The sequence below is a fragment of the Malaclemys terrapin genome, chromosome 20 (genome assembly GCF_027887155.1).
Source record: "Malaclemys terrapin pileata isolate rMalTer1 chromosome 20, rMalTer1.hap1, whole genome shotgun sequence".
Lineage (NCBI taxonomy): Eukaryota > Metazoa > Chordata > Testudines > Emydidae > Malaclemys > Malaclemys terrapin.
In genome coordinates, this window is record NC_071524.1 from 14,515,075 (window position 1) to 14,534,288 (window position 19,214).

Here is a 19,214-nt window from a genome sequence, read left to right on the forward strand (position 1 = left end):
AATGGAAAATGAGATAGGAAGTTTCACTGTTTTCAGAGCACTTAATCAAGGTGACTTAACTGGTTCAAAAGCAGAACCAAGGTGAATTATTCATTCCTTAATGCTCGGTTAATTTTAGGGTTCTTTTCATTTAAAACAATCACTTTGTTCAAAGGCAGCTAGGTTTATAGTTAGATTTTTATATCTTTTATACAAATTAAAACAGTATTAACTGCGTAGATGTTGGGTGAAGTTCTATCTGATATTGGTGAAAGCCCCATTGCTTTGGTCAGTAAAAAATATACTGCATAAAGTATTCTAGGTAATAGTCTTGTATGGGCCAGAGAGTGTGGGGCAGACAAGAGTCAACTTAGATGACTTAACAGGTTTCTTTTATCTTTTTATTTCTATAATCCACATAACTGCCAAAAATATAATGAAGGTACAGTTCATTCATATCCGATAATGGAATCCGTCAATAGCCACTAGGAATTTGAGGGACTCTTCTTAAATTTCAGCTACGTGTTGCCCCCATAATAGCTTAATTAAGTTTTAAAGTGAAAGTAGTTCAAAGCTACACTAACATGGTTAAAGGCCTGGTTTTTGTGTTACTATTTTCATGTTATTTAGCATGTACACAAGGGTTGAAAGCAACGTGGCAGGGCTTGGTCGTAGTTGTGCCCAAATATACAAAGATAAACTGATGGCATTGTGAGATAGGAAAAATAGTTTTCTGCACTGGAGTGGGGCCATCTTTGCCTCCTGGAAGCTGAGGTCATTGTAGAGGAGTCTCCAGTGGTCTGTAGAAGTACTGTGGCCAGCCACCTCTCTATGAAGGTATTTTTTTGCTGTATAGGAAATAGCCTATTACTGTCTTGGTGTGGCTGTTGAAAGAGAAATTATATCAATAGTCATTTTTAGACTGCTGATTAATTTTGTTCCTTTAGGAATATGGTGGCTTTTGTGCAGAATTGCTTGTGTGCTTTTACTTAAAATTAGAGTGAACTCGTTATTCACTTTTGTCACTTTTTCCACTTTATATCTCCTGCAGTCTTTTAATAAAATTGGAACTAGTCAAACTCGGAGCTCAGGTTTTGGGTCCAGTAGAGACTGGGAACGCTGTGGGGGAAGCCTGGCTATGTTTTTGGGAGAAGGAAGTGCCTCCTTTGAATCTATAGGTGTACTGGGCACTGTGGGAATCAAGTACAGCCTAGTGCAGACTTTGGGGAGGTGATATTGTGTCCATTGAGCTCCCATAGATTGCAATTGCAGGCTGATCTCCAACTTTGTCTAGTCAAAATCATTGAAAAGTGGTGCGTGAGCTCCAGCATCTAACCTGCTGACATAGTAGGACCTTCACTAAGTTGTCATGGGATAAGAGGGAAGGTCCTCTCATGGATTGGTAACTGGTTAAAAGATAGGAAACACAGGGTAGGAATAAATGGTCAGTTTTCAGAACCGAGAGAGTTTAATAGCGGTATCCCCCAGGGTCTGAACTGGGACCAGTCCTATTTAACACATTCATAAATGATCTGGAAAAAGGGGTCAACAGTGAGGTGGCAAAATTTGCAGATGATACAAAATTACTCAGGATAGTTAAGTCCCAGGCAGAGTGCAAAGTGCTACAAAAGGAATTCTCAAAACTAAGTGACTGGGCAACAAAATGGCAGATGAAATTCAACACTGATAAATGCAAAGTAATGCACATTGGAAAACATAATCCCAACTATACATATAAAATGTTGGGGTCTAAATTAGCTATTACCACTCAAGCCAGGATGGGCAGGGATGGTGTCCCTGCCTCTGTTTGACAGAAGCTGGGAATGAGCGGCAGGGAATGGATCACTTGATGATTACGTGTTCTGTTCATTCCCTCTGAAGCACCTGACATTGGCCATTTTCGAAAGACAGGATACTGGGCTAGATGGACCATTGGTCTGACCCAATATGGCCGTTCTTATGTTCTTAAGCTTCAGGCAAGGGTATGACACAGTTTTGGGTGGTGGTACTGGACAACCGCTATGGATAAGATGATAAACCTTGACGAGCATACTACATTCTGTCTACTGTGGATCATAAGGAACACCTGCTTTCTGCATGACCTTGCTGGGGTGGATGGAGCAGTAGTGAACTACCTTCAGTCATTCCCTTCAGACCAATACCAAAGAACTGTGGTGGGCAGCTGTCCCTTGTTTTGAAAGGCCATTATGTGTGGAGTCCCACAGGATTGGGCCTGGGTCATTGCCCTGCCCCCACGCTCATATTCATTGGGGCCTCTGGGAGATGTGGGTGATGGCAAGGGCTCTAATGCACTAATATGCTGGTGACACCCAGCTGTACATCTCCTTTTAGTGGACACACACTGCACTGTTACCGCTTGGCTGCTGGCGGAAGAGGAACAGAGCATCTGGGCAGTGTCGCAGCTACGAGTCTGAGACTTTGCAGCAGGCAAGAAAAATTTCCCTTTTTTCCTCCTTCAAGAATCTTATCAGGGAATACAGATCTGTGACTGACTTGGGAGTGCAGATGAGTCAGAAGTTAAGGCCAGAAGGGACCCCCAGATCATCTGATCTGACCTATTGTATATCATGGGCCACCAACACCACCCAACATCTGAAATTAGTCCAAAGTATTAGAGCGCTCAGGTGACTTAAACTTCTGTGCCACAGGCAGCGAATAGGAGGGATCAAGGCACACCAATATCAAAACCTTTCTGCTGTGTGTATGTGGGATAATGAGCGAGATCTGAGGAAATAGAACAGGGCTGTTGACTGACGAGACTGCCAGTTGTGGAGGGGGATTGAGTCCCTCCCGGGAGGGACAGCCATAGGGAGCTAACTGCTTTACCTGGTGGGGGCTGCAGCACGTGTCCTTCAATTGCTCCTCCCCTACTGTCTTAACATGGGTGGGAAGGAAGCAGCCCCAGACAGTGATGCCAGCTTGGTGCTGCTTCAGATAATCAAAAAACACTCTTCCCCCCCCCCCCCCCCCCATGGTGTCCATGCACCACTGTTGAGAAGGAGTTGCCTGAGCACTCCTTCAGGCTTGTAGCCCAGTCCCTTGAGGGGGAATGTCTCCCTTCTGCTTCTCTAGAGATGGATCCCTGGAGGGAGTAATAGAACACTTGTTATCTGCTGCATGTTTGTTTGTGGTGCCCATGTAAACAAGAATGACCCTCGCCCTGCCTGCAATCAAAAACCAAGGGGTATGTGTGCAAAAATAGTTGGTTGGTTAGTTTTATTACTTTCAATTCATGTTTTATTACCTAAACCCTGTATTTTAATTGTGGCTTCGGGGTAGCATGTGGGGGAAGTTGGTAGACTTTAATTGGGTAGAAGGCTGGCTATTGAGGTTTTGCAAATGCTGCTTTCTCCTCCAATATTTCAGTTATTTTTTTTCTCACTTTCCTGTATTTAGTCTGGTGTCTGGATTAGAGCCGTAACTCTTCTTTTAACTAATGTATTATCTCTAAATGGGCTTTTCTTTGTAAAACGAAAACTTAAGAACCTTTTATTCAGGAATGTATGCAGGACAGACAGATTTGTTCCATAAACTGCCAGTACCATAATGAGCTGTTACATTCCACTGGGTTGCTAATCTGCAAACAAGATGTACCTAGTAGATGAGAAAGCAGCAGTTCTTTAAACTGTGTCTACATTAGACTTTATTTCCTTTACATTTCCCACTGGGGCAGTTTACGGGTACTAATGCTAGTGTCGACCATCTGCCATCATAACGTGTCATCCAATATTGCTCATAGTAGGTCTAGACCAGGCGTTCTCAACCTTTTTTTTTTCTGCGCCCTCCCCCCCCCAAAATGCTATAAAAACTCCACGGCCCACCAGTGTCACAACAACTGTTTTTCTGCATATAACAGCCAGGGCAAGCGTTACGGGGTAGCAAGCCGGGCAATTGTCGAGGGCCCCACGCCACAGGGGTCCCCACAAAGCTAAGTTGCTTTGGCTTCAGCCCCAGGTGGTAGGGCTGGGAGCCCTGGGCTTCAGTCCCACACTGTGAGGCTTCAGCTTTCTGCCCTGGGCCCCAGCAAGTCTAACACTGGCCCTGCTTGGCGGACCCCCGAAACCTGCTCTTGGCCCCCCTGGAGCTCCTGGTCCCCTGGTTGAGAACCACTGGGCTAGACAACAAGGTGGCAGAAATGCCAGAAATCAGCAATGCCTTGTCTATGCAAGTTTTTCCACTCTTGCTACCATTTGTGGTATTCATGGTGAGAAATCTTGAGAGGTGGAGGTGTGGCGTGGGATCCATGATTATCTGTTGCATCACAAACCCATATTTTTAGAAAAGTACATTAATGTGTATGTTATCGAAAACTGTGTGTTCTTTGAAACAGGGAATCTCTCTTCATCTACATGTTTGTGCAGCATTTAGCGCAGCAGGGACTTGATTCTGACAGGGCCTCTGAGCTACTGTAGTACAAAGTATATTAACTTTGAAATCCAGCACAGTGGTGGAGGTTGATTGAGTTTCTGTCTAAAAGCTGGGCACTCTTTTTGTTACATGCACAGAGTCATTCAAAATTAAGGGCCAGATCTTCAGCTAGTGCAGGGGTGTTCAAACTTCATTGCACCGTGACCCCCTTCTGACAACAAAATTACGACATGACCCGGGTGGAGGGAGGGGCGGCCGGAGCCTGAGCCCTGCTGCCCCAGGTGGGGGGAGTGGGAGCCTGAGTGGGGGTGGAGCTCGGGCTTCAGCCCTGGGTCCCGGCAAGTATAATGTTGGCCGTGGTGATGCCATTAAAAGGGGTCCTGATCCACAGTTTGAGACCCACTGAGCTAGTGTAATTCAGTGCAGTCTCCTTGACTTGAGTGAAGCTCAGATTTACATCAGTTGAGAATCTGGCCCTAAAACTTTTAAACCATAATTTAGGTAATTTTTTATAAATACCTTGACTAGACAGTTGTAATAAATATATGTTTAAATGAGGTTTATTCTGTATTAACTACAGCGGTTGAGAGTTCTGCGAGAAAGTGTGTTTTATAACTACATAAAGGGTTAAATATGCCATGAGGAAGTTCAGAGACCAGAAAACTGTGAAACAAATGGACAAAAGCCAGGAGTATTAGTGTTGTCTTTGAATTTCCTGTCTTTTGTAGGTTAGAATCATAACCTTGAGGTTCTTTTAAATGCAGTATATTGTCAGTGAAGTTAGTCAATGAGCAGGTTGTTAGGTATTCTTATCCGCCGTGAATAGAACCTGGCTGATGGGAAGGGCAGTTGTTGCTCTGTTTCTTAGTGACCTTTATGTGCAACATCAGGTGTATAAGATTTGTATGGTTTTCATAGCTTTTGTGAAACTGTTTAATTGTTCATATTGTTAACTCCATGGCTGCTGTAGCAATACACCACCAACATGGTGTGTTTTAGATTAGCCAATCGCATACCTTGGGTGTTCTGTGAAGCTGAAGGTTGAGTGCATCCAGACACCTAAGCACATCAGTATCCCACCATTGCATATGCTGGTTGTTCCCTAATTTCAAAATTTTTATAATACAATTCCACCCCCCCCAAATGCTGGGTGTGTGTGGGAGTTGGCTTTCTATATATCTTTCTGCTGTGAAAGTGAGTTTATAGGGAGAAGGGTTAGAAAAGCCTTTTCTCTATTTTGAGCCTGTTGTTAATTTTTTTCCCCCTCTTAAAATTCACTGAACTGAATTATTTGAGTTCCTTCTCCTGACTCCTGTTCCTCATTAGGAACATCTTGTGGCCTAAATGCTACCCATAACTTGCTTTCTTTTATAAATCAAAACCAAACAGGGAGTAATGACTAGTTTCCAACTTCGTTTTTATGGCAGAAAAGTTGTCCTCTGGCCACTTATTGCCTGCCATTTAGCTGGGGTCCTGGGGAAGGGAGAAGGGGAAATAGAAATCTGCAATCACCCCCACCCCTCTCTTTGCTAGAGGAGATAGTATCACTTGAAAATGGAAAAAGATCAGGGTGGATAAAAACCAGTGATTTTAAAAAAAAATCATTTTTTTTATTTAAATTGGATTTTTTTGATAAAAGATTTTTCCTCAAAAAGCATATCTAAAGATAGTTTTAATTAAGATATATTATAGCTCAAAGATATCTTATCATGGAAGGATTATAAATTCTAATTCTATAGTATGAGACAATATATTCATGTAATGTTTAAGAAAAATTTTGGATTCAGAGACCGTTGAAGTAATGATAATCTCACTTTTAACAGCAGTAGCTTCTTCTGCCGGTGTAGAAAGAATATTTTCTTCCTTTGGACTAATTCATTCCAAATTGAGAAATCTTTTGGGACCTGAAAAATCAGGAAAGCTTGTTTTTCTTTTCCAGATCAACAAACAGGAAAATGAAGGTGAGGACGACTGAGTTATTTGCAGAAGCCAATATTTTAAGTTTCTCATAGTTGATTTAATTAAAAAAAATTCATTTAACTATTTTAGTTAAAAACAATTTTAATAAAAACAAACCTGATTTTAAAAAACTTGAATGTTTAACTACATTCAAAAATTTGTATGCTTGTTTTATTAAAATATTATGTTTGCTGTTGAAGAAAAAAATCCATAATACATAACGTTGTTGTTTTAGTTAAATAAAACAGTTTAAATGTCTGTCTGGTGATGTTCTCCTCCTAATACAGCATGGCAAGAAAATCCTCCAAATATTATTGATTAACCTGTTGAATTGGAGATAGTTCACCTCCCAATGACTTCATAAATATCTGCTTCAGTTACCTTTGGCAAATGAAATAACCAAACAATCATTCATTTTCTGATATAGCTGTAAAACTAATATGAAAAGTTTTCAAAATAAATCACTTTAAAAATGTAGAATGTGTACCTTCTAAAAACGAAATCTACATCTATCTCTGAGTTGTGAAGAATATGTATTAAGGTTATAAGAACCAACAAGTATGCACTTTTCTGTAGAAATCCATGATTAAAGCGAGTCTTCCTGACTAGTGATTTAAATCATGATTTAAATCAAATCCACCCTGAAAAAGGTGCACTTTATCAGGCTGTGCTGTAAGCTTCAATATATGTCCTCTTCAGAGGGAGGTGATAAGGATTTTGTATTTATCTTTAAAGGCACCCTAGATTTTAGACCACAAACTAAAATACATGTATCAACAGGGGGGAGGGATAGCTCAGTGGTTTGAGCATTGGCCTGCTAAACCCAGGGTTGTGAGTTCAATCCTTGAGGGGGCCACTTAGGGATCTGGGGCAAAATTAGTACTTGGTCCTGCTAGTGAAGGCAGGGGGCTGGACTCGATGACCTTTCAAGGTCCTTTCCAGTTCTAGGAGATAGGATATCTCCATTAATTATAATTATTATTATTATTAATTATTATTATAATTATAACACAAGTTACAAATATATTTAAAACAATGTATTTGAAAATTATCTCCTCACCTGTCGAGACCCGTGTTCAGGGTTCTCTTGCTGACATCTCTAGCTTAGGGTAATAGACACAGAATCTTGCTCTGTTTTAGGTGTTAGTCATGATGTCAGCTCTTGCTACAGAGAGACCTCTGAAAGCAGATTTGGGGCAAGTAAAAGGAAAGAGGGTTGTTGTTTTTTAAATGTTATATATTTACAATTGTAAGGCTACATGTGTATGTTAATGATCTAAGATCTTAAATAGGGTTTGCATTGACTTCACATCCCCGGGAGAGTAACGTATAATTTTGTGAATGTTAGCAAAACTGTGGTATAGGTGGCTAGAAAGAATAATGACCCTGTCCTCCTTGAACCTTTTAAAATCAACTTTTATGCAACTGTGCTTCTGAAATCCATTTTTTCATCTTCAGCGTATTAAAAATCTAATTTTCAAAGAATATGAAGCAGATCTGATTTTGGGGTGGGGGGAGAGAATGGCAGAGGTATTTGCAGTTTTTTTTACCTTCATTGTAATAAAGTGTATATCTTATGATTTGTAAGCCCTTATCTTTTTTTTTTTTTTTTAATTAGAATAATATTTTATTTGGAAACACCATTTGTGACATGTTTGCCTATTTGAAAGTACTCTTCTGTATCAGAACTTGTTTATCCTCCAACTGTTTATTTTTGTAAAAGTGGCAGTATTACATTTAAGGAAGTACTTACGAAGTCACCATTGGAATTTGCTTTCACTCTCAGAATAACTTGCTTTTGGAAATGTTAATTTTATGACCAGCTTCTAAATGTCTGAATGCCTAAAAATGAGGTCTCAGTGAAAAATTAGCCCTTACTGTAGGGCAAGACAAAGGTGAATAGTGGAAGCCTGTTCTGGTTTCTGCATCTGTTAGCAGGGAACAATCCAAATGCCTGGAGATTGGGTCATGTTTGCTGTATCAGTGGGGTTGGATTTGCTATATTAAGAACTGAGCTGGTTCAGGATAAATGATGAAGGAACGCTCACAGTTGCCTGTTTTTTTTTTGCTGTTGATTAAGACTTAGTACATTCCTCCCTTTATTCATTTCAGATTTAAAACATGGCACTTAGCCAAATAATTTCTGAAATCGATCCTCACATACAGTTCTGAAGCTTAGTTGTGTTGCTGACATTCTTTTGTGCGGTGTAAGGAAGCGGACTTCTGTGCAGGCCTATAAGAGGGTACCACAGTGATTTTTGTGGGGGAGGATGGTCAGTGAGGGGGTGCTGCATAGCATGTGTGGCATGTAGGCTGCGTGCACGCCCTTTGCCTAAGAATAGCCCATCTGTTGCGTGAGATTAAGCATTTCAAATCCAGATGGTTAAAAGCTTAAATCAGTCTTTCCTAAGATACAAATGACCCATTTCAGAGACTTTCTATACTTGGGCCACTGTGATGCAGTGAGAAAATTTACAACTCTGTGAGGAAATCCTTCCACACTGATATACCTACAATATGTTCAGCATCAGTGTAATGGCATCCTTTAGTGCCATACTCAAGGGTCATTTGGAGTTTCCTTTATAAACTCTGATTTCCTACAGCATGTAATTATGCACATTCCAGCTGGCATACAAATTGTCATTCCTGTTCCCCAAAACACCCCTTAAATTGGGTTAATTTGTGATCAGTTTTAAAAAGAACTGTTTGAGGATATTTATATTAGTTTTGCATAAATACACTATCCCATATAACTTCATTTAGGATGTAGGAATACAGAATCCAGTCCTACTAGAACAGTGTGGGAGCATCACTTCAGCATTCAGTTGAAGTAACTCCTAAGATTGACAAGTACCTTGTCCTCTCAAAAAACTTGAAATGTGCCTGTACCAAAACTTGAGCCCAGGAAACTGATGGAATGCCTTTCTACTATGAGTCTCATGATATAAAAATTAATATTTAGAAGTTCTAGGTGCAGGCTAGTAAACTCTTAATTGTCCAGCAACTCAGGACAAACAAACGATCCTATCTTGACATGGTTAATGTAGTTACCATATGGGTATATAATCAATCATAAGCTGGTTCATTTATAAGCCAACCCCCCCCCCCCCCCCCCCCCCAAGATGGATAAGTAAAAATGGAAAATTTTTATGACCCATTCATAAGCCGACCCTATAATTCAGGGGTCAGCAAACTTTGGCTCCTGGGCCATCAGGATAAGCCACTGGTGGGCCGAGATGGTTTGTTTACCTCGAGCGTCCGCAGGCACGGAGGTAAACCTAAGAAAACAAAGTGTCCCAGCGCGCCAGCTGCTTACCCTGACGGGCCAGGACAGCAACTGGTGGGGTGGAAATCAGCTTATGAACGAATATATACTTGTTGCTTACCTGCACTTACAGTGTTGGGTGTGTTTACTGACTGACACATCTAACTTGGGGCTGTTATTGAGAACAAAGGCTCCACAACCTAGTTGTCGTTGTAAATTTTATTGTTCAGTATTTGATTTGCCTGTCTGACCTGCCTTTTTGCTAAATTCTTCCTCTGGCTTATACCCACGTGCCCTTTGAGGTGAGCATGCACAAAGTTGGCTATATGTTTCTCCAATCAATGTAACCAGGATTTTAAAGATCGTATCCGCTGTTCCCAGGAGGGAGTGACATATGATGTAACAATTTAAAAAAGTTACCCTCTTTGGCTACCAAATGCATGTATAGTATAAAAATACAAATTTGGACATGAATGTGTAGCTTCAGATGAAGGTTTTTCAAAAGTGACTTGTGACTTTGAGTGCCTCAATTTTTGAGTGCCCAACTTGATGCTCTAAAGGGACCTGATTTTTCAGAGGGTGAATGCTCAGCACTTTGAATATCAGGTCCTATAAGAGGTACCTGAAATCAATGGTCACTCTTGAAAATCTTAGCCCAGTATATTATTGTTTGACCTAATTTATACCAGAAGGTATATAGAAAATGCAATGTGACTGTTAACGTTGTTGGACACACTTTTGTCCTGGGTGATTTGCACAGGTATTGGACTGACGTTTCCTAGATTTCAGCAGTAACTTTAACATTTCATATTTCCCCCTGCCCCCAGAGTTAAGGCATCTGGGGTGGGACAGGGAAACCACTGAGATGCCCAGATAAAGACTTAAACTGACTGGAAGCATGCTGTTCAGAAACAAATCTGCTTGCTTATTCTGTATTTTCTAGATTTCCCTTCTCTCTTGAACCTGGGGCCTGGGCTAAATATGAAGTTGCACAGGTTTATCTAAAAGTGTGTTTTTAAACTGATTTAGTTATCCCTGTGTGGATGCGCTCTTATGTTGATCTTCCTTGCATTGGTGAATTCACAGGTGAAAGCCGAAGCAATTTTAAACAGAATATGTTCACACAGGTTAAAAACACACCTTAGATAAACTGGCATAACTTGGGATCTTTGTTAGGCAACTGGCTGAGCCAGATTTGTTCCGTACCTGGAGCTGATATTTTCAGAGACATTAATTGGTGGAAATGTCAGAAGATTGGCAAGGACTGGGAAATAAGCAGGTGTAGCAGCTAAGCTCCTAGAGAGGCTCTTTACATGCACATTTTCTCATTAATAGATGAGGATAGCCCCCTTCCCCCCTGAAAATAACATTCAAGCAAAATGTTTCTGAACCATTAATCTGCTGAGCTTTCCAGGAGGTATAAGTAGTTCTTTAAATTTAGCGTTAAGAGTAGCTGTTCAAAAGAATAATAAAAAAAAATATTGGACAGAACAGCAGCTCAGCAGAATAGCTTACTTCACACACTAGCCCCAACTTGCCCTTTCACCTATGGACTCTCGTCTTTAAGAGTGAAGTACGGTACTTACAAATATAGAGATCTTCATCCCTCAACCGTGTCTGGTCTTTGAGGAGCTAAAGATACTAAGGAGAAAATCTCCAGATTTGGACTGGAAGGATCCTGTCGTCACTCCTGGTACCTGACTACCATGGTGTACCGTCATTGCTTTTGTGGGTTTTAGATAATAGAGCCGGGTGACTCAGCTAATTTTAAGCACCTTTTAAAGAAGTTGAACGTGCTTAAGATCAAGGGTTAAGATTGCCTTCTCGAACGCAAACGCACAAGACCCATTTCAAATTTACCGCAGCCTTCGTCTATTGTGTAATTCAGCCCAACTGAAGAACTTGTAAAACTGCATTATCCAGACATCAAAGCAAAGAAAATATTTTATACTAGCTGCATATTCAATGCTTAGCAACAGACAGAGTTACTGTGAAGACCAACAGTGTTACCAGTAGACCAGTTAATTACTGTCTCGTTTTAAAAAGCTTACCACATCAACATCATTCTGAGATTTTCCTTTTAAGCAACCTCCCCTCTCCAACTTCTGCTATTTAAACATAGCACCATCTTGAAAAATAGTATAATTGGAACCATTCCTTCATTAGGCATTAGTTTAAGAGGACTTCCTTGTTTTAGTATATAAAGCTTGGTTAAGTATATGGAAATTATATTCCTTTTTATGGGGTTTACTTAGATCTTTTCACTCTCTGAACTACTACGATCCTGTTAGATTGAGTCTGTTCCCCTCCTGGTAGAAGACACATCGGATATTAGCCTAGTACCATACTTGATCTTAGCTGGAAGGCAAACAGAAGACTTTACATTCTGCTGCTCTAGGAATTATTTTCAATATGTTAAACAGGAATACATATGCAGCGTTTCGTCTCCTTCCCTCTCCTCTCCTTCCCTTGGGGGTGGATGGCCTTTCTCCTGTCTCCAGAACTGACTCTTATTTCTCCCCTTCAAGTCTCTGTCAGGCTGACTCATTTTTCCTGTGGAGTACTTACTCCCAGGCTTTCTAGGGCGGGTTGCTCCCTTCTCCAGCCCTCACCCTAAGGCCCTGTGCAAACTACAACTTTTAACTGAGTTTGTAACCTTTAGTGACATGGCTGGCTTGTGGTTTGTGCCAACACACCACAAGATATGGCAGTTATAATGATGGCTGGGTAAGTAGTGTCCATCGTGGCTAGGCTAGCCTGCGGTTAGTAACCGTGGAAGTTAAATGTTTTGTCCTTGCCAGAGGCCTAGGCTGGCACATGTTATCCTGTAATCAGTCTGTCACAGCTTTTTGAACTGGGAGCAGGACCCTCACCTGTGTCTGTGTACCTGGTTTGGGTGGTCTTCCCTCCTGCCAGCCGCTGTGGTTGCCTCTTAGGCTTATCTTTGTGCATGTTCTCCAGGCACTCAAATCCCTGTTGAGACCAGAAGGAGAACTGCCTAGTGCACTGTTACAAACTTGATTTAGGCACAGGGTAGGTGCAGATACACAAACATAAATGTTTCAGAGGAGCAGCCGTGTTAGTCTGTATCCGCAAAAAGAACAGGAGGACTTGTGGCACTTTAGAGACTAACAAATTTATTAGAGCATAAGCTTTCGTGGACTACAGCCCACTTCTTCGGATGCATAAATGTGATGAAAGAAAAATTGCTTCCTGGACACAAACTGAACTGTAACTTGTAACTGGGTGAGGTGATCTGCTTCTAACTGATTACAAAATCATGGTTGAGGTGGTAGCATGGTCAGAGTACCTCTCCTAGCCTAGTATTCCCATTTGTTTGGGTGACCAAACATATAAAACTAAGCAGTGGGACTTCTGGGAGATGGCAAATGAATGTGAAAGTCAGAATAATAAGATTGAGACACTGCATTGATAAAATATTTTAAGGAACCGTTTACAACTAGTTGCCGTTTGTGTTTGTGATTAAATGCAATGTATTAAACTGTACTGGCCGAGTCTGTCTTGAGTTCAGTTCTATTCGTACTATAATTTCAGAGCTGTAATACTGATTATTCTTTTTCTTTTTCCTAGGGGGAAATGCAGGCTATCCAATTATGAGACTCAGTGAGAACTGAGCTGCTGCTGGTGCATAAGGTATGGGAACAGCAAACTTCATTGCCCTGGCAGCCCGCCTGGATTGATAACTGTCACCCCTCCTCCAGCAAGCTTTGAAATTGCACGGAGTACTGGAAACACTAAACCTCTCGGAAGCAGTTGACTGTGGCAGGATGTGTGGATGATGATGATGGCAAGAAAGCAAGATGCTCGCACTCCCACCTACAACATTAATGTGGTGGGATTGTCCGGGACAGAGAAGGAGAAGGGGCAGTGTGGCATTGGGAAGTCTTGCCTCTGCAATCGGTTTGTGCGGCCTAGTGCAGATGACTTTCATTTGGACCACACTTCAGTTCTCAGCACCAGTGACTTTGGAGGAAGGGTTGTCAATAATGATCACTTTCTGTACTGGGGGGAAGTTGGGCGTCCCCTGGAGGATTGCGTGGACTGTAAAATGCATATTGTGGAACAGACTGAATTTATTGACGACCAGACTTTTCAGCCACATCGTAGCACGGCCCTGCAGCCCTACATCAAAAGGGCAGCTGCAACCAAACTTGCATCAGCTGAAAAGCTCATGTACTTTTGCACTGATCAGCTGGGGCTGGAACAGGACTTTGAACAAAAACAAATGCCAGATGGGAAGCTGCTGATTGATGGCTTTCTTCTCTGCATCGATGTTAGTAGAGGTATGAACAGGAATTTTGATGATCAGCTTAAGTTTATTTCAAATCTTTACAATCAACTAGCAAAAACAAAAAAGCCCATTGTGGTGGTCCTGACGAAGTGTGATGAAGGAGTGGAGCGGTACATTAGAGATGCACATACTTTTGCCTTAAGCAAAAAGAATCTCCAGGTTGTGGAGACATCTGCTAGATCCAATGTGAACGTTGACCTGGCTTTCAGCACTTTAGTGCAGCTAATTGATAAAAGTAGGGGGAAGACTAAAATTATCCCCTACTTTGAAGCTTTGAAACAGCAGAGCCAACAGATAGCTGCTTCAAAAGATAAGTATGAATGGCTGGTTAGCCGCATTGTCAAAAACCACAATGAAACATGGTCGAATGTCAGCCGGAAGATGCAGTCCTCTCCAGAATATCGGGACTACGTGTATTTGGAAGGAACACAGAAAGCCAAGAAGTTGTTCCTACAACATGTCCATCGCCTCAAGCAAGAGCATATAGAGCGCAGAAGAAAGATGTATCTTGCTGCTCTTCCTCTAGCATTTGATGCTCTTATTCCTAATCTGGATGAAATAGATCACCTGAGCTGCGTAAAAGTAGAGAAGTTATTGGAGACTAAGCCAGATTTCTTAAAATGGTTTGTTGTTCTTGATGAGACCCCTTGGGATGCTACTAGCCATATAGACAACATGGAAAATGAATGCATTCCTTTTGACCTGATGGAGACTCTGCCTGCAGAGCAACTTTATGAAGCTCACTTAGAAAAGCTGAGAAATGAGAGGAAAAGAGCAGAAATGAGAAGGGCTTTCAAAGAAAATCTGGAGACTTCCCCTTTCATAACACCTGGAAAACCATGGGAAGAGGCTCGTAGTTTTATTATGAATGAGGAGTTTTACATGTGGCTGGAGGAATCTGTCTATATGGATATCTACGGCAAACACCAAAAACAAATTATAGAAAAGGCAAAGGAGGAGTTTCAGGAACTGCTTCTGGAATATTCAGAATTGTTTTATGAGCTGGAGCTGGATGCTAAACCTAGCAAAGAGAAAATGGGGGTCATTCAAGAGGTTTTAGGTGAAGAGCAAAGATTTAAAGCTTTACAAAAGCTGCAAGCTGAGCGAGACGCCCTTATTTTGAAGCACATTCATTTTGTGTATCACCCAACTAAGGAAACTTGTCCTAGCTGCCCAGTTTGTATAGACTCTAAAATCGAGCACTTGATCAGTTCCAAGTTTATAAGACAATCCGAGCGCAATCAGAAAAACTTGCTTTCTGATTCCAATATAGATAGGATCAATCTAGTTATTCTTGGCAAAGATGGCCTCGCACGTGAACTAGCAAATGAGATTCGAGCTCTGTGTACAAATGATGACAAGTATGTGATAGATGGTAAAATGTATGAACTTTCCTTGAGACCAATTGAGGGTAATGTCCGACTTCCTGTTAATTCTTTTCAGACACCAACATTTCAGCCACACGGTTGTCTCTGCCTTTATAATTCGAAGGAATCTCTATCTTACGTTGTGGAAAGTATTGAAAAGAGTAGAGAGTCCACCCTTGGCAGAAGGGACAATCACTTGGTTCATCTTCCTCTGACACTAATACTGGTTAACAAGAGAGGGGACACCAGTGGAGAAACACTGCATAGCTTAATACAGCAAGGTCAACAGATCGCCAGTAAACTACAGTGTGTCTTTCTTGACCCCGCTTCTGCTGGCATTGGATATGGACGTAACATTAATGAAAAGCAAATCAGTCAAGTTTTGAAAGGATTACTGGACTCGAAGCGTAACTTAAATCTTGTAAGTTCTACATCTAGCATCAAAGATTTAGCAGATGTTGACCTTCGAATTGTTATGTGTTTGTTGTGTGGAGATCCTTTTAATGCAGATGACATCCTTCTACCTATCCTTCAGTCCCAAACCTACAGACCTTCCCAGTGTGGCAGTAGTAACTCAGTTCTACTTGAACTACCAATAGGATCACACAAAAGACGGATAGAACTGTCCATCCTTTCATACCATTCCTCATTCAGCATTAGGAAAAGCCGGTTAGTCCATGGGTACATTGTGTTTTTTTCAGCAAAACGTAAGGCGTCCTTGGCTATGTTACGTGCCTTTCTTTGTGAAGTGCAGGATATTATCCCTATTCAAATTGTGGCACTCACAGATGGCTCAATAGACATTTTAGACAATGACTTAAGTCGAGAACAGCTGACTGAGGGACAGGAGATTGCCCAAGAAATTGATGGAAAGTTTACGACAATATCCTGTAGCCCGCCTCAACATAAACTCGAGATCTTTCACTCATTCTTTAAAGATGTGGTGGAGAAAAAAAATATAATTGAAGCCACTCATATGTATGATAATGCTGCTGAAGCATGCAGCACGACGGAAGAAGTGTTTAATTCACCTCGGGCTGGCTCACCTCATTGTAATTCAAACCTTCACGATTCAGAAGAAGACACTGAGCCATTTAGAGAGGACACATCCATGCCCACTTTGCCCAAAGATCATTCTAAACTGTCAATGGAACTGCTGGAGGGGAATGATGGTCTGTCTGTCTTTTCTGTTATGAGCACTTTCGAAAGCAAGCTGAACAACAAAGTACCTCCTCCAGTGAAACCAAAGCCCCCTGTACACTTTGACATTACAAAGGGGGATCTGCCTTATTTGGAACAAGGGCATAGAGACGGACAGAGGAAGTCTGTGTCATCTAGTAATTGGCTGCCTACAGATGGTTTTGACCCTTCTGATTATGCAGAACCTATGGATGCTGTGGTCAAACCAAGGAATGAGGAGGAAAATATATACTCTGTGCCTCATGACAGCACCCAAGGCAAAATCATCACCATTCGTAATATTAACAAAACTCAGTCTAATGGCAGTGGTAATGGTTCAGACAGTGAAATGGACACAAGCTCTCTGGAACGTGGTCGAAAGGTGTCTATTGTTAGTAAACCTGTGTTGTATCGGACAAGATGTGCAAGACTTGGGAGATTTGCCAGTTACAGAACCAGTTTCAGTGTAGGAAGCGATGATGAGTTGGGGCCCATTAGGAAGAAAGAAGAAGACCAGACATCCCAAGGATATAAGGGGGATAATGCTGTTATTCCGTATGAAAGTGCAGATGGAGAAGATCCAAGGAGAAGGAACATTTTACGAAGCTTGAGAAGGACAACAAAGGTAAGATGCTAATTTCTGGCTTTAGAGTTTGAGCCTTAAAATATACCTTGGATTGTAGAAGTCTTTTTCCTCCATGAGAAAAAAGCATACACTTTCTAAGAACAGAGTAGTAGGGGAACGGTTGACTTAACTGGCATCAACCTCACAGATTAGACAACCCAATTAGTATGAGCATTAAAAACTGGGCTCAGAATGACTCTCTAATGGTCATTTGTATACTTCATATATTTTAAAATTGTCCCTACACGTGTTCTTAATTTCTAATTTCTGACTAGATCTCTGTGAACTGTGTGTGGAGGAAGGTGGTAGAGAGTGGGGAAGGAAGATGATAGTAAATAGTTCACCATCAAGGAACATCTCTCTTGTGTAGAGAGATCCTTGTATTGCACCTAAGTAAAAAATATTGTTCCTAATAAGTGTTATTTTATTTAGTCTTAATAAAGTTTTTTGCAGAATACTGTTGGGTTACTTCCTTAAGTTGAATGTTACAATCTAATGTGATTGAAGCAAGAAATTGTTTAATAGTAAGACTGATGCTGTGCCAAAGAAAACCTAAAGTGTTTGTTTTACTGTAGTGAAAGTGGTTGTCTAACATGATTGCCCATACTTATTCCGTACAGTTCTTGGGATAAGTGTGCCCCCTTCTCCTCCCCGGCCCCCGAATCTTTGAGAGCAGTGTCACTTGTAACCATTTTTCACCTTAACCCTCCCCCCACATAGCTTGTTCTCATGTAGGTTTCTGAGGGTGTAGAAGGGTGAGTGGCCCCAGCTGCCCATTAGTTACTTTTGTCCACTGAAAACAGAGCGAGCTCAGAGCATGCTGTTTCTTGGTGCTTCCCTCACCTTGTGTGTAGTTTTGCGGGGGTTGGGGTGTATAATTGACTGGTCTGAAGATTCAGAGCTTGGGTACCAGAGGCCCACTTTTCCCAGGAGTGTGGGGCTTGTTGCGGGCACCTCTGTAAAGAGAAGGGATGAACACCTTATGTTATGTTGCACGGTGGTCCTTCTCCTTGAACTTACTGTGGGGAAATGCCAAAGAGTACAGAATCAATAATGATGGAAGATGTAATCTTTGGCTTGAATACATCTTTATATATAGAATAAATGGCAACGATAGATTTTATGGAGCATGAAAAGGAGGCAGGAGACTTTGATGACTACATAACAATTGGTGTCAAAATTGAGTTCTTAAAAGCACCTTGCTAGCAACTTTTACAGCCTTGTTTTTAACTTAATTTAGTCATACAGGAATAAAAATTTAAATTCTAACTCCCTCCTTTGTCCATTTGTCTCCATACCTGAAAGTATCCTTATCCGTGGATATAATCCTACAATCATGAGATGATATCACATGTATACTTTGAGATTATTTTTTTTACACAATAGCGATGTTAAACAGGTTTATCAGTATATTTCTTCGCTAAAAAAGGAATGCTGACGAGCTTAACATATATAGTAACGAGAAGTTAACATGAAACAACTATATTTTGATCCATTGCCAACAATTTTGTGCAAATATATTGGTATTAGTATAGTATGTCCTGGTTAGAACTAGCTGCACCTGTTTCCCCCCTTCTGTTCTCTTTCAGTGAACCCCTTCAGGTGTCAAGTCTCATGCCTTTACCTATCCCAGGGTGGAATTCTGCAATTCTTCTACTCTTAGACTGGGCCCTAGGCTACAGTATCCTGCGTAACCTGTGGTTCTTCATTTTGGGAGTCTGTGACCAATGGTATACAATGATTAGATAGGCTTCATAGAACCAAATAATTGTTTATTTTAACATTTCCCAGAACATTTAGACAAAAAGGATTTTAAAATAGTCTGCATGCATGTCTAGCTTAGCTAAAGGCATACCCTTCCCTGACAGTAACTTAGGCCTCCTAGCTTCTTCAAACACCCTTAATGGGGTGTCGTCCCAGTTGGGTTTCCCTGAACAACTACTTGCCTCTTGAGAGAGAATTCCTTTTTAAACCTGCCAGAGTTCTTTTGATCTCATGTGTTCTCAGGCCTTTTCCTGTCGTGATTAATACTAGTTTTGTAGGCTAGCTGGAGAAGAGGCAAAATCTTCAAAGATAATAATCCTGCCATTGTTCCTTTACCACCCTCAAGTGTTTGCGAAGAGGTGGCTTATCTTGAGC

General features: G+C 41.2%; 1 protein-coding gene across 1 annotated transcript in view; it reads left to right on the forward strand.

Annotated features, from left to right (window-relative positions):
• The window catches only part of ARHGAP35 (Rho GTPase activating protein 35), a 106,000-nt gene that overhangs the window by 18,182 nt on the left and 68,604 nt on the right, over positions 1–19,214 (forward strand). The window contains exon 2 of the mRNA XM_054009973.1: positions 13,184–17,075. Within this exon, the coding sequence (XP_053865948.1) occupies positions 13,389–17,075 (3,687 nt within the window). The 5' untranslated portion in view covers positions 13,184–13,388. The remainder of the gene's footprint in view (positions 1–13,183; positions 17,076–19,214) is intronic.